This window comes from Ovis aries, chromosome 7 (genome assembly GCF_016772045.2).
Source record: "Ovis aries strain OAR_USU_Benz2616 breed Rambouillet chromosome 7, ARS-UI_Ramb_v3.0, whole genome shotgun sequence".
Taxonomy (NCBI): domain Eukaryota; kingdom Metazoa; phylum Chordata; class Mammalia; order Artiodactyla; family Bovidae; genus Ovis; species Ovis aries.
In genome coordinates, this window is record NC_056060.1 from 83,472,433 (window position 1) to 83,484,887 (window position 12,455).

The window sequence follows — 12,455 nt, forward strand, 5'->3', positions numbered from 1 at the left end:
ATCTGGGCATTTCTCTTAGCCATATTCAAGTCACAACAGTTTTAACTGCAAAGTCAAACTTAAAGTAAAACAAAATATATTTTGTATGATAAAATAACTAAGAAGTACATGCAACTAAAGTATTATGCACATATATTAAGAAATAATCTTACTACAGTCAAGTTTTCGTGTTTATAAATGAGTCTACAGACAACAGATGACTTGGACTGAATTTCAGGTTCACAGTAACCAATTTTTTAGAATGAATTCTAAATATAAAGCCTCTAATAGGAGATATCCTACACTCTCTTTTCTGCAAGTTATCAGTAGGGTACATTTTCAGAACCCTGCACATATCAAGTGGTAAAGAAATTGGTAAAGAACTCGCCTGCCAATGCAGGAGACATTAGAGAAGGTGGGTTCCATCCCTGGGTGGGGAAGATCCCCTGGAGAAGGGCACTCACTCCAGTATTCTTGCCTAGAGAATCCCATGGACAGAGGAGCCTGGCCGGCTCCAGTCCATGGGGTCGCAAAGAGTTGGACACGGCTGAAGTGACTTAACACGCAGACATATAAAATCAATCATAACTTTATAGATTCTATGTCAGAATAAACCTCTTCAATGTATGGTAATTCCATCATGGACCCACGGAAGTGTGTAATGCAAATTGGGGCGAGGGGGAAGCACCAGGAATACAATAAGCCACTATCATGCCAGCAGATGGCATGGCTAAGATTTTCAGTGCTTATTAATATTAACAATCAGCAAGTTCCCTCTTAACCACTCAATTCAGACACATCAACGATGTAGCTGGGAAAAAAAGCGGGGGAGGGGGAAGGTTTGAATCAGAGACATCTAGAAAGGTTGCAGGGATTTTCTCCTTAGAGAAATGGAGAAGACGCACAATGAAGTTTTTACGGAAATTTTTACATTCAATTTGAAAGGGAGACTAATGCACAGCAGAGCTTCAATCCCAAGTTTCCTAACTGTTGTCTCGGTCCCCAGAATCCCCTGTCTTTCTAGATGACTCACGGACAAACTCATTGAATGAAGAAGGCATGATCACAGAGCTCCTCCTCTGAAAAAACGCAAACCATCCTTCTGAGTACTACTCCTTTTCACAGGTGTGCGCGGTGTTGGTTGGGGCGAGGGGAGGTGACGACACCAAAACAAAAACAACACAGCAAAAGGCCAGAGCTTTCAAATTCACGCGACTCGCGGAAAAGGGAGGGCAGCACGCGCAGGTTATTAGCAAATGGGAATCTGGGGACGGCAGCGACAGGACAGAACGGGACCTGACACCGGGATACTCCTCTTCAAGGGCTCTCCACGAGGCCCCGGAGCCTCTCCGACCCCCAGGCTCCCCGATACCCGCGCGCCGCCCGCCTCACCCTCCAAACCACCCACCACCCTCGGACAAGTCCTCAACTGCCTCATCGAAACATGTTTGGCCTGGGAAGCCCGCTGGCTGCGCCATCCCTTACAGAACCAGCAAGGGTTAGGAGCCAGGAGAGGGAGAAGGAAACTAAAAGAGCCAGGTGGCCTCGGGAGGGGCGGAGACGGGACGAGAGCTGGGCGGCCACGGCCACGCTGGCTGCGGCGCGAGGGAAGGAGAGGACGCGCGGGCAAGACGAGGAAACGTTGTGAACCCGGCGGGGGCGACGCTCCGACGAAAGGGGCGCGGCGGGTCCAGCCTCCTCACGGGAGAGCGCCTCTACGGTCGCGCCGCCGCCGGCGGCCAGTGGCCGGCCGGCTCCGGCCTCCTCTCCCGCCCAGCCCCGACCCCAGTCATGCACCGGCGCGCCCGCGCTCGCACACTCACCGGGCGCGCGCCACCACGGCGCGGCCGCCCGCCGCCCTCAGCCGGTCTCCGCCCCGCCCCCCGCGCCTGGCCAGTGGACTGGGCCCCGGGGGCGGGGCAGGGGCGGGGCTACGTCACGGGCGCGTGCGCTCTCTGCGCGCCGGCAACGGCTCGAGCTGATCGTTACTTGCGCGGCTTGGTGGTGTCCTTGGAGACAAGGCCGGGCCTGGGCGGCGCGGAGACAAGACCACGGCAGCTGAGCCCCCGGAGAAGCCAGGATGCCGGCTAAGGGGAAGGACAAAAAGAAAGGGAAGGGCAAAGACAAAGGCAAAGATAAAGACAAGAAGAAGAAGTAAGGGGAAGCCACGCTGGGGTCCCTGCTCCGGGGCCTGCCCTCCGGAGATTCGCAGGTCCCGGCCAACTGGCGCCCTTTCCCCGCTACCCTCCCGGACCCTCCCCTTGCTCTCCCAGCTTCTGAGAAGGACGGCTCCGTTGCCCAGAAATTCCCCAAAAGCATGCCATACCCCCCACCGCTTCAACTAAGACCGGAGTGTTGAGATTTGGGACCCTGAAATCTTTTAGACACAGCCCCTGCCCATGTGGAGTGTACTAACGAGGAGGCAGATAAGTTCCCCAAGAATTGAAGTAACATAGGACCGAACTGACTCATTTGAAGACTCTGATGCTGAGAAAGGTTGAGGCGGGAGAAGAAGGGGACGACAGAGGATGAGATGGTTGGATGGCATCACCGACTCAACGGCCGTTCGTTTGAGTAAACTCCGGGAGTCGGTGATGGGCAGGGAGGCCCGGCGTGCTGTTGCCCACCGGGTCGCAAAGAGTCGGATACGACTGAGCGACTGAACTGACTGACTGAGGACCGAATGAAATAAGTGGAGGGGAAAAGATCTAAAAGTGAGGAGGAAGGGTTAGTTCTGACACTGGAATTGAAGGTCGGAGATCCTCTAGACCTGTGCTGTCCAATAGTGTCGTCACCGGTCATGTGTGGCTATTAAGATTCGTTAAAATTAAACTAAAAATTCAGATCCTCGTTTGTACCGGCTACATTGCGTGTACTCAGTAGGCCTGTGTGGCTAGTGGTGGCTGTATTGGACAGTCTAGATAGTGTTAACGTCACAAAGTTCTATTGGACAGCACTGTTTGCCACCAGTGATTCTTAGCTGGGAGGGGGTTAATTTTTGACTCCCTGAGGACGTTTGTCAAGGAGACATTTTTGGTTGTCACATCTGGGGACCTCTAGCGGATAAGAGACCGAGTGAAAGTCGCTCAGTCGTGTCCCACTCTCTGCGACCCCGTGGATGATACAGTCTACGGAATTCTCCAGGCCAGAATACTGGAGTGGAGAAGATCCCTTCTCCAGCGGATCTTCCTGACCCAGGAATCGAACCGGCGTGTCCTGCATTCCTGGCGATTTTTTACCACCTTAGCTGTCAGACCAAGGATACTGTTAAATATCCTACAGTGCACATTAACAACCTCCAGCCCCACTCCAGATAAAGAATCATGTGGCTCAGAATATTAGTAGTTGGGAAATCCTCCTCAAGACCCAAATAATGCACTAAGCATTATTCACCTTATCTCCAGCACCTGGAAGAGTGTCGGAATCATAGAAGAAGCTTAATATTTGTTAAATTAAGATATCTGCTCCTGTATGCTTCAGCTTGGATCTTTCCCCACACCCCACCCGGTCCCCGCAAGAACTGTGCTGTAGTGCTCTGTTTTCATTATTTTTTGCCTGTAACCTGATCATCTCAGCTGTGTGGTTGAGAGGCACTTAAACATCCTGAAGGATGTCTGGGTGATTGAAGTAATTCCTTGGGCCTTTTCAAGGATTCCTTTTGGTTCAAAGGAAAACATAAAGGATTTGAGTATTCAGATTTCCCCAAATGATGAGAATTTCTGAAGTGGATAAGATTGCTCTAGCATTAAAGCTTCACAGGTTTGGAGTTGCTGCTAGATTGCTACTACATTTATTGGATGACCCTAGTGGTTCCTAGACACACTGGAATCATACATCTTGTCCAACAGCATTATATATGGGACCACAAGGGATCTTTGAAAAGTTTATACAGTAATTTGTTTAAGAGAGTAAAGCCTGCTCAGTACAGAGAGTTTAGGAAATCTGGTAAGTCAAATGGAACAAAACCACTTGTAATCCCATTATCCAGAGATAACCACTACTATCATTTTGGAATATTCTTTTTCTTCTTCCTAAGATAACAGCCCAATATACAAATTTATTTGCAATTTTCCCCCTAGTGTATTAATATAAGTATACTACAGTGTGATTAAAAAAAATAACTGCATGGTTAGTCTTTCATTTTCTGGAAGTGCCAATGGCTTGTCACATTCCTAGAACTCGCTAGCATATGTTTTCTATTTTTGCCCATTCATCTACAGTGCACATATCAACAATGAGAAACACTGAGGGCAATAGACCATATATATTTCTTACTAACTCATTCATCCAACAATATTTGCTCATGTGTGCCAGGCAAATGCCAAGCAAAATAAATTATAATAAAGAGAAAGGTGTAATACTAATATAGTAGAGAAATAGTTATATGCTGTTGATGTCCTCTTCCTGTGCAGGAAGATCATAAAACTTGAGGAATCTGTTGTGGAGAGAGCCAAGGCCAATGCCTCCCTTTGGGAGGCCAGGCTGGAAGTCACAGAACTTTCTAGGATTGAGTATCGTGATACTTCCCGGAGACTGGCAAGATGTAATGAAGAATTAAAGAGACAGCAGTATAAAATGGAGAAAGACACGATGTCTGTATTGAACTATCTGAAGAAACAGGATCAGGAGAAAGATAATCTGGTAGGTAGGTAGAAACCCTCCCAAGCCTTAGTAACTATCTCTTTTGTTATACTGAGGTGGCTATGTATTTCCAGTATTTTAATTCCTTGAAACCTCATCCCACAGTTAAGACATTTCAGTTGACTCTTAACTCTCCTTTGAAGCAACATGTTATTTCAGAACGGCTTAAAGTCAGAACTGCCTTTTATTTTCATCCTTGTCCCATGTTTTCTTGGATGAAACAAAGATGATGCTGATGGAACATTATGATCAACTTGAAGAACAAGAGCATGGTGCATGATCTATATATTTTTTGATATTGATAACTATGAGTAATTAATAATCTATAAAGCAATTTATTGATAATCCATGATTACATGGTTATGAATCCAGCAAATTGACTCTCTTCTGTTGGACCTGTTGAATCTTTATTTTACTGAACCTTGTTGAAATGTTGGGCATAGAGCTATCATTTTAGATTTGTGGCAAAAAGGAAAGGAACTAACATTTTGGGACTCCTGTTTGTGCCAGGCACCATGTTGGGTACTTTACCTCTGCTATCTCATTTAGTGCTTTTAATAACCCACAAATTGTCATTCCCATTTTACAGATAAAGAAATTGACTCTCAGGGCAGGTAACTTGCCAGAGTCTCACAGCTAGTGGGTGTTAACGTGTGAATTTAGGTGTGACTTAAAGTCATCTCTTTCCTAGCTGCCTCTTTGTGTCCCTTGGTGACCCAAGGAAATTTGTATCATGTTTCATTCCTATGTATGTTTTTTGTATTTTTACTATAAAAATACAAATATACATAGTAGGCACTTATTAAAATATTTTTGCATGCAAGAACGAATGAATGGGTTGTGATTCCACTGATGCTTTGAAAAAGTTAGTAATCAAGACTTGAATTCAAGATGATTTGGAAGCATATTAGAGAAATCAGACAATTGAACACTTGTGTGGATTTTATGTTTTATTAAAGTAATTTTTTGGCACAGTATTTTTTTTTTAACCTTTCCTAGGCAACTTCCATTTTTAAAATTACTCTTTGATAATAGCATGCATTATCAAAATTATCTGCTATAAATTATTATTCTAAAATAAGCCTTTAGGCCAGCCATGCAAATAATTTTCAAAATTCATTGTATAAAAGATTTGTGGACTGCATTAGCTAATTGATGTTGGTCTGCCTTTATCAGTATCACTTGTATTTCCTGATTTTCATCTGCCTCCATCACAGGCCAGCATCTGACTGTAGCAAATACATAATTTTCTCATAGACATGGATACTCATTAAAACCAAAGAAACATCTTTGGGAGGAAAAAGTAAAATAAATTATTCAAAAAAAAATAAATAAAAATAAATTATTCAATATACCCTGGTTAACTAGCTCTCTTATAATTTTGTTCCTCCATACATGCTACTATATCCTAGAAATGCATTATTTGCTTAAACTTTATTTAAACTGTTTACAGTCTTCATGTTAATTATAGAAATATTAGAAGTGAAATGTGTTTTAAAAACTATCATATTTTAGACAGAATTAGGGGATTTCCCTTATGGTTTTTGTATTTAAGGCTTTGTTCAGTCAGCTCAAAATAAATCTATTTTACACCTGTTCTACATGACTTAGGTCTGTCTGTATTTCTTTTAAAACATTTTTAGGTTTCCCTTGAGCTATTCTAAGATTATTTACAACAATATTTCACTTCTGTATCTTCTGATTTTTTAACCATGTCAAGGAAGGTTTACCTTAAAAAGCTACAGTACTTTGGCCACCTGAAGAGCTAACTCATTGGAAAAGACCCTGATGCTGGGAAAGATTGAAAGCAGGAGAAAGAAAACAATATGGTTGAATGGCATCACTGAATCAATGGACACGAGTTTGAACAAACTCCGGGAAATAGTGAAGGACAGGGAAGCCTGGCATGCTGCAGTCCATACGGTCACAAAGATTTGGACATGATTTAGTGACTGAACAACAGCAACAACAAAAAGCTAGTCAGATTTCCTACTAAAACATGCCAGCATCCTTGGAGAAATGATTGATTATAAGACTGGAGCAAGGAGAGTAAGAGATGAACTTGAATATCTTATTGTGACAGGAAGTAAGTAACAAAAAATTAAAGGACACAGAGGGTAACTTGAAGGGGCTCCCACTGACCAAATCTGGGACAATCAAAATAAATGACAGTAATCAGTTACAGCTTATTGAATAAAATAAGTTCATGAGTATATATAACTGATAAGTATATACCTTAATAAATATTGGAGAATAGAATGCTTTTCCTTAAAGTAGAATGTAGTAAGTTATTAAATTTCCAAGGAATGATGCAATAAAAAAAATCACCATTTGGAGTCAGAGTAATAACTGATTCAGTCAAGAACAAGAGTGGATGCTAAAACTAGTGGGTGAAAGTTTAATGAGCAAAAAGATATTTGCATAGTCTTAAAATATAGTCCTCCAAATTTATTAATAATTATAAAAGGAAAAATTGTAACTTTCAACTGGAGAAACCTGGCAGACACAGTCTTAACCAGTTGATTACACTTAATGTCAGTCACCTCATGCTGTGATGCAGTGACAAGGATACATCATCACTTAGGCAGTGTATGCTTGCTGGAAAGCCATAACCTGAATCTTCTGATGAAGAAACATCTCAGACAACTCCAGCCCTGGCCAGTATTCTTCAAAAACGTTGGTATCATAAAAGACAAAGACCGAGAAACAGCTCCAGTTTAAAACTAGAATATATGACAACTAAGTGTAATCATAGTCAAGCATTATATCCTAGACCAGAAAAAGAAAAGTTACAGTGAAAGGACATCATTGGTACAGTTGATGCTAAAGTTGAATATGGAGTATAGATTAAATAATAGTATTTTATCAATGTTAAATTTCCCAATTTTGATCATTGTACTACTAAGAGATTGTTCTATTCCTTAGGAAACACATAATGAAATATTTAGTACAGGAGTATGATGTCCTAAACTTATTCTCACATGCTCCAGAAGAAACAGCTTCAAGTCTACATCATATCTATATATGTATGTATATACACACCCGTATATATGTATATAGACCTATCATAAAGGGAAAACAAATGTGGCAAAATTGAGTGAAGAGTATATGAGAATTCTTTGTACTTTCCTTGAAACTTTCCTTTAAAAATTTACTCATTTAAAAGAAATGCGAATCAAAACTCCAAGTTATCACTTCACACTTATTAATATGGCTACTGTCAGAAGAACAGAAAATAGCAAGTGTTGGTGAGGATGTAGAGAAATTGGAATCCTTGTGCAATTTGGTGGCAATGTGAAATGGTATAGCCTTTACGGAAAACAGAGATTCATCAAAAAATTAAAAATAGAATTATCATATGATGCAACAATCCCACTTTGGAGTATATTTCCAAGAGAATGTAAAGCAAGATCTTGACGAGGTAACTGCACACCCAGTGTTCGTGAAACCCTATTCATATAGTTGAGAAGTGGAAACAACCCAAATGTCTGTTGGTTGATGAGTGAATAAACAAAGTGTGGTATACAAATACAAGAATATTATGCAGCTCTAAAAGGGAAGGAAATCCTGTCCTGTGCTACAACATGAATGAACCTCAAGGCCATTATGCTAAGTGAAATAAGCCAGTTACAAAAGGACAAATACTGTATGATCCTACTCATATCAAGTATCTGTGGACAGAGAGTGTTGCCTCACATTCCAGTAGACAAAGAATGTCACCTACCATTCCAGTTCTACAAGGATCAAGCCATCAGCCATTGCAGCCCCCCACCCTCGCCTGCCATCTGCCTCCTTCCACAGTGCATCCTGAGGCGAGGAAATTCAGGCTGGAGCAAAACAGGAAGCATTCTGAGCTTTGGATACTTGGCCCTAGATAATTAACACACATATATCTAAGGAATAATTTCAACAAGCCCAGATCTTTACATCTTCCCTGACACAGAAAAGCACTAAAATCATTAACTCAGAATACCTTTTCCTTGTGATTACTGGTAACATTTTGATGTCTGACTACATGTTTTTTCCAGCAAGAATCTGCTATATATTCTGCCTGCTCTCTTAATTCTTCTGAGCAGTTCCTCAGAGCTTTCTGAGAGGCTGTTTCCCAGGCTATATAACCCTCAGTATAATCCTGAAACAAAACTTCATTCACAACTTTTAGGTTGTGTGGTTTGTCTTCCGTGGACATACCTGAAGTAGTCAAAATCATACAAACAATGTAGAAAGGCTGGGGGAGGGAGGAGAAGGAGTTAGTATCTCATAAACATAGAGTTTCAGCTTTGTAAGGTGAAAAAGTTCCGGAGATCTGCTGCCCAACAATGTGAATTAAAAATGGTTAAGATGGTAAATTAAGAGAAATTTTTTAACCATACACGTTACCCAGGCAATTATGATGATAGCTGAGTTTTGAAAACTGGCAATAGCAAGTTAACAGTATAAATAATGTCCTCTCTTCTCATCTTCCCACCTTACTCCACCTCTCCAAGACTACTGGTTTATTTTATTCCATTCTGTTCTGTTCTATTGGCTGTGCTGTGCAGCGTGTGGCATCTTAGTTCCCTAACCAGGAATTGAACCCATGCTCCCTGCACTGGGAATATACAGTCTTAACCACTGGACTACCAGGGAAGTACTCCCTACTGGTTTTAATATCACATGAAAACTGGGCTATGTAATTAAGTTAGGATACAGAGAAATGTCTTTGCCTTCCTCTTTATTTTCATTTTCTACAGATTGAAAAACTGAAACAGCAATTGAATGAAACAAAGGAAAAAGCCCAAGAGGAGAAGGAAAAATTGGTATGTACACTGATTCCTCACTTACTGGTGGTCAGGTTTCTGGCAAGTTCAGATATTTACGACACGAGAATAAGTAACTCCTCTTGAGAACTCAGTCATCTTAAAGCTCATACACTTGATTGTCCAGATGCTCAAAAATAACATAAAATTATGTTATTGTCGAAAATCATCTCGTAGTAGTGGTAGCTTACTAATCTTGAGCTCTAGGGCTTTTCAGTGGACAGCGCTGGGAAACATTTTTTGAAGAATAAAATATATCATGAGCTCATGCTAATAGTTTAAATTCAGATGCAAGAGTACAGGATTTTTACTTAACCCTATCTGTGTCTTCTTTCTCCCTCACCCAAAATCCTGGTTCTTAATGATACCAATGTAACTGTGTATTTTCTTCAAACCTCAATACATCAATAGGCACAGAATACTAATATTAATACCACTACCCACATAAACTGGTAGATACAGTTTAGGATTTGAGTTGGCAGGGGGGACTTTTCCCATTAGGATATATACCAATAGTGATCTACAGTCAAATTCAGTTCAGTTTAGTTCAGTTGCTCTGTTGTGTCTGACTGTTTGTGACCCATGGACTGCAGCATGCCAGGACTCCCTGTCCATCACCAATTCCCAGAGTTTACTCAAACTCATGGCCATTGAGTCGGTAATACCATCCAACCATCTCATCCTCTGTCGTCTCCTTCTCCTCCCACCTTCAATCTTTTCCAGCATCAGGATCTTTTCAAATGAGTCAGTTCTTCACATCATGTGGCCAAATATTGAAGTTTCAGCTTCAACATCAGTCCTTCCAATGAATATTCAGGACTGATTTCCTTTAGAATGGACTGGTTGGATCTTCTTGCTGTCCAAGGGACTCTCAAAAGTCTTCTCCAACACCACAGTTCTAAAGCATCAATTCTTCTGTGCTCAGCTTTCTTTATAGTCCAACTGTCACATCCATACATGACTACTGGAAAAACCATAGCTTTGACTAGATGGACCTTTGTTGGTAAAATAATGTCTCTGCTTTTTAATAAGCTGTCTAAGTTGGTCATAATTTTTCTTCCAAGGAGCAAGGATCTTTTAATTTCATGGCTGCAGTCACCATCTGCAGTGATTTTGGAGCCCCCCCAAAATAAAGTTTGTCACTGTTTCCCCATCTATTTGCCATGAAGTGATAGCACCAGATCCCATGATCTTAGTTTTCTGAATGTTGTTTTAAGCCAACTTTTTCACTCTCCTCTTTCACTTTCATCAAGAGGTTCTTCAGTTCCTCTTTGCTTTCTGCCATAAGGGTAGTATCTAAGGTTGATATTTCTCCTGGCAGTCTTGATTCCAGCTTGTGCTTCATGCAGTCCAGAATTCCTCATGATGTACTCTGCATATAAGTTTAATAAGCAAGGTAACAATATACAGCCTTGATGTACTTCTTTCCCGATTTGGAACCAGTCAGTTTTTCCATGTCCAGTTCTAACTGTTGCTTCTGATCAAATTAACAAGGTCTAAAAACAATTTGAAATAATTCCTTTCTGTAAGGCTATGGCACCAACTCTGCAATACATTTTGCTTTTGATCTTTTAGGAGTTGCTTTAAGAAATTAATGTGAAATAATGTAACTATATAATTATAATTATTTAAAATAGTCTTCCCTGGTGATTCTGTGGTAAAGAATCCACCTGCCAAGTAGGAGACACCAATTTGATCCCTGGGTCAGGAAGATTCCCTGGAGAAGGAAATGGCAACCCACTCCAGTATTCTTGCCTGGTAAATCCCATGGTCAGAGGAGCCTGGTGGGCTACCATGAGGTCACAAAAGAGTTGGACGTGACTGAGCAACTAAACAGCAGCAGCAATTATGTAAAATATTGATGTGTTTCCAAAGTAAAAATCTGTCAAACACGGTCTATTCTGAGAAATGTAACTTCTGTCCATGTCTCCATAATATACCAGAGTATATTGTCAAAATGGGTTTCTGTCAACATGATAGGTAAGAAATGATATTTTAGTGTATTTCAATTTGCATTTCTCTTATTCTGAGCTAGATTGAGCATTTTTTTCATGTGGTTAAGTGTCTTTTGCAGTTTGATAGCTCTTTTCATTTGTTAGTTGTGTTACTGGCCCTTTTCCTCCTCCATTTCCCTCCCCACCTTTTTTTTCTCTTTACTCTCTCTTCTTCCCTTTCTCCTCATCTCTCTTTTTCCTTCTCCTCTGTCTTCCTGCTTCCTTCCTCTTTCTCTCACCTTCTTCTCTATTTATTTAAGAGATATTGGCCCTCTCCTTGTCTCTTTGCTTACTGATTTTAATTTAGGATCAGGGATGTTATTTAGCTCTCTTATAGATTAAAGATTTGTTTAGTCTTCTCATGAGGATTTCCCAGGTGGTGCTAGTGGTAAAGAACCCACCTGCCAATGGAGAAGACATAAGAGACATGTGTTTGATCCCTGGGTTGCAGAGAGCCCCTGGAGAAGGGCATGGCAACCTACTCCAGTATTCTTGCCTGGAGAATTCCATGGACAGAGGAGCCTCACCCATATAGTCCATAGGGTCACACAGAGTCAGACACAACTGAAGGAAATGAGCATGCATGCAATCTTCTCATACCTCTTTTTAATAACATCTACTTTTCTATACACAATCAGGTCGTTTTAGAATTTTCTCCTTATTCAAGGCACTTGGTCTCTTTTAATAAAAATTAAAACTTTATGTGAAGGTAAAAAGGGAGATTTTTCTTCAAAGAAGAAAGACAAATGGCTTAAGGCTTCAAATGGAACAGGACTTTGTGTGACCTCTGTTCTTTTTCCTAAGTCATTTACCTTTTATGTTGTTTTGTTGTTAATACAGGAACAAAAATTTACTATGCAAGTAAGTGAGCTGGAGGGACAGTTCCATCAGAAGGCCAAAGAAATTGGCATGATTCAGACAGAGCTCAAAACAATAAAACAATTCCAGAAGAGAAAAATCCAAGTGGAGAAAGAATTAGATGACGTAAGTTTCTTTCATTCTTTCTTTCTTTAAAAAAAGACATTAGAATTAACTATTTATG

The 12,455-nt window shown here is 41.1% G+C and overlaps 2 protein-coding genes across 36 annotated transcripts in view; one reads left to right on the forward strand and one right to left on the reverse strand.

Moving 5' to 3' along the window:
* The window catches only part of ENTPD5 (ectonucleoside triphosphate diphosphohydrolase 5 (inactive)), a 34,930-nt gene extending 33,078 nt beyond the window's left edge, over window positions 1-1,852 (reverse strand). For 31 of the 33 annotated variants that reach the window (XM_027972010.3, XM_060418307.1, XM_027972011.3 and 28 more), the window contains exon 1: window positions 1,803-1,852. The gene's annotated coding sequence lies outside the window, so the exon portion shown is untranslated. Of the gene's footprint in view, window positions 1-367 lie in introns of all 33 variants that reach the window. The other 2 variants (XM_060418331.1, XM_060418334.1) reach the window with 1 other exon arrangement.
* A 107-nt stretch (window positions 1,853-1,959) lies between these two features.
* The window catches only part of BBOF1 (basal body orientation factor 1), a 35,104-nt gene continuing 24,608 nt past the window's right edge, over window positions 1,960-12,455 (forward strand). For 2 of the 3 annotated variants that reach the window (XM_012182036.5, XM_060418293.1), the window contains exons 1-4: window positions 1,960-2,133; window positions 4,392-4,620; window positions 9,354-9,419; window positions 12,254-12,397. In XM_012182036.5, the coding sequence (XP_012037426.1) occupies window positions 2,060-2,133; window positions 4,392-4,620; window positions 9,354-9,419; window positions 12,254-12,397 (513 nt within the window). In that variant the 5' untranslated portion in view covers window positions 1,960-2,059. Of the gene's footprint in view, window positions 2,134-4,391; window positions 4,625-9,353; window positions 9,420-12,253; window positions 12,398-12,455 lie in introns of those variants that run through there. The other variant, XM_060418294.1, reaches the window with a different exon arrangement.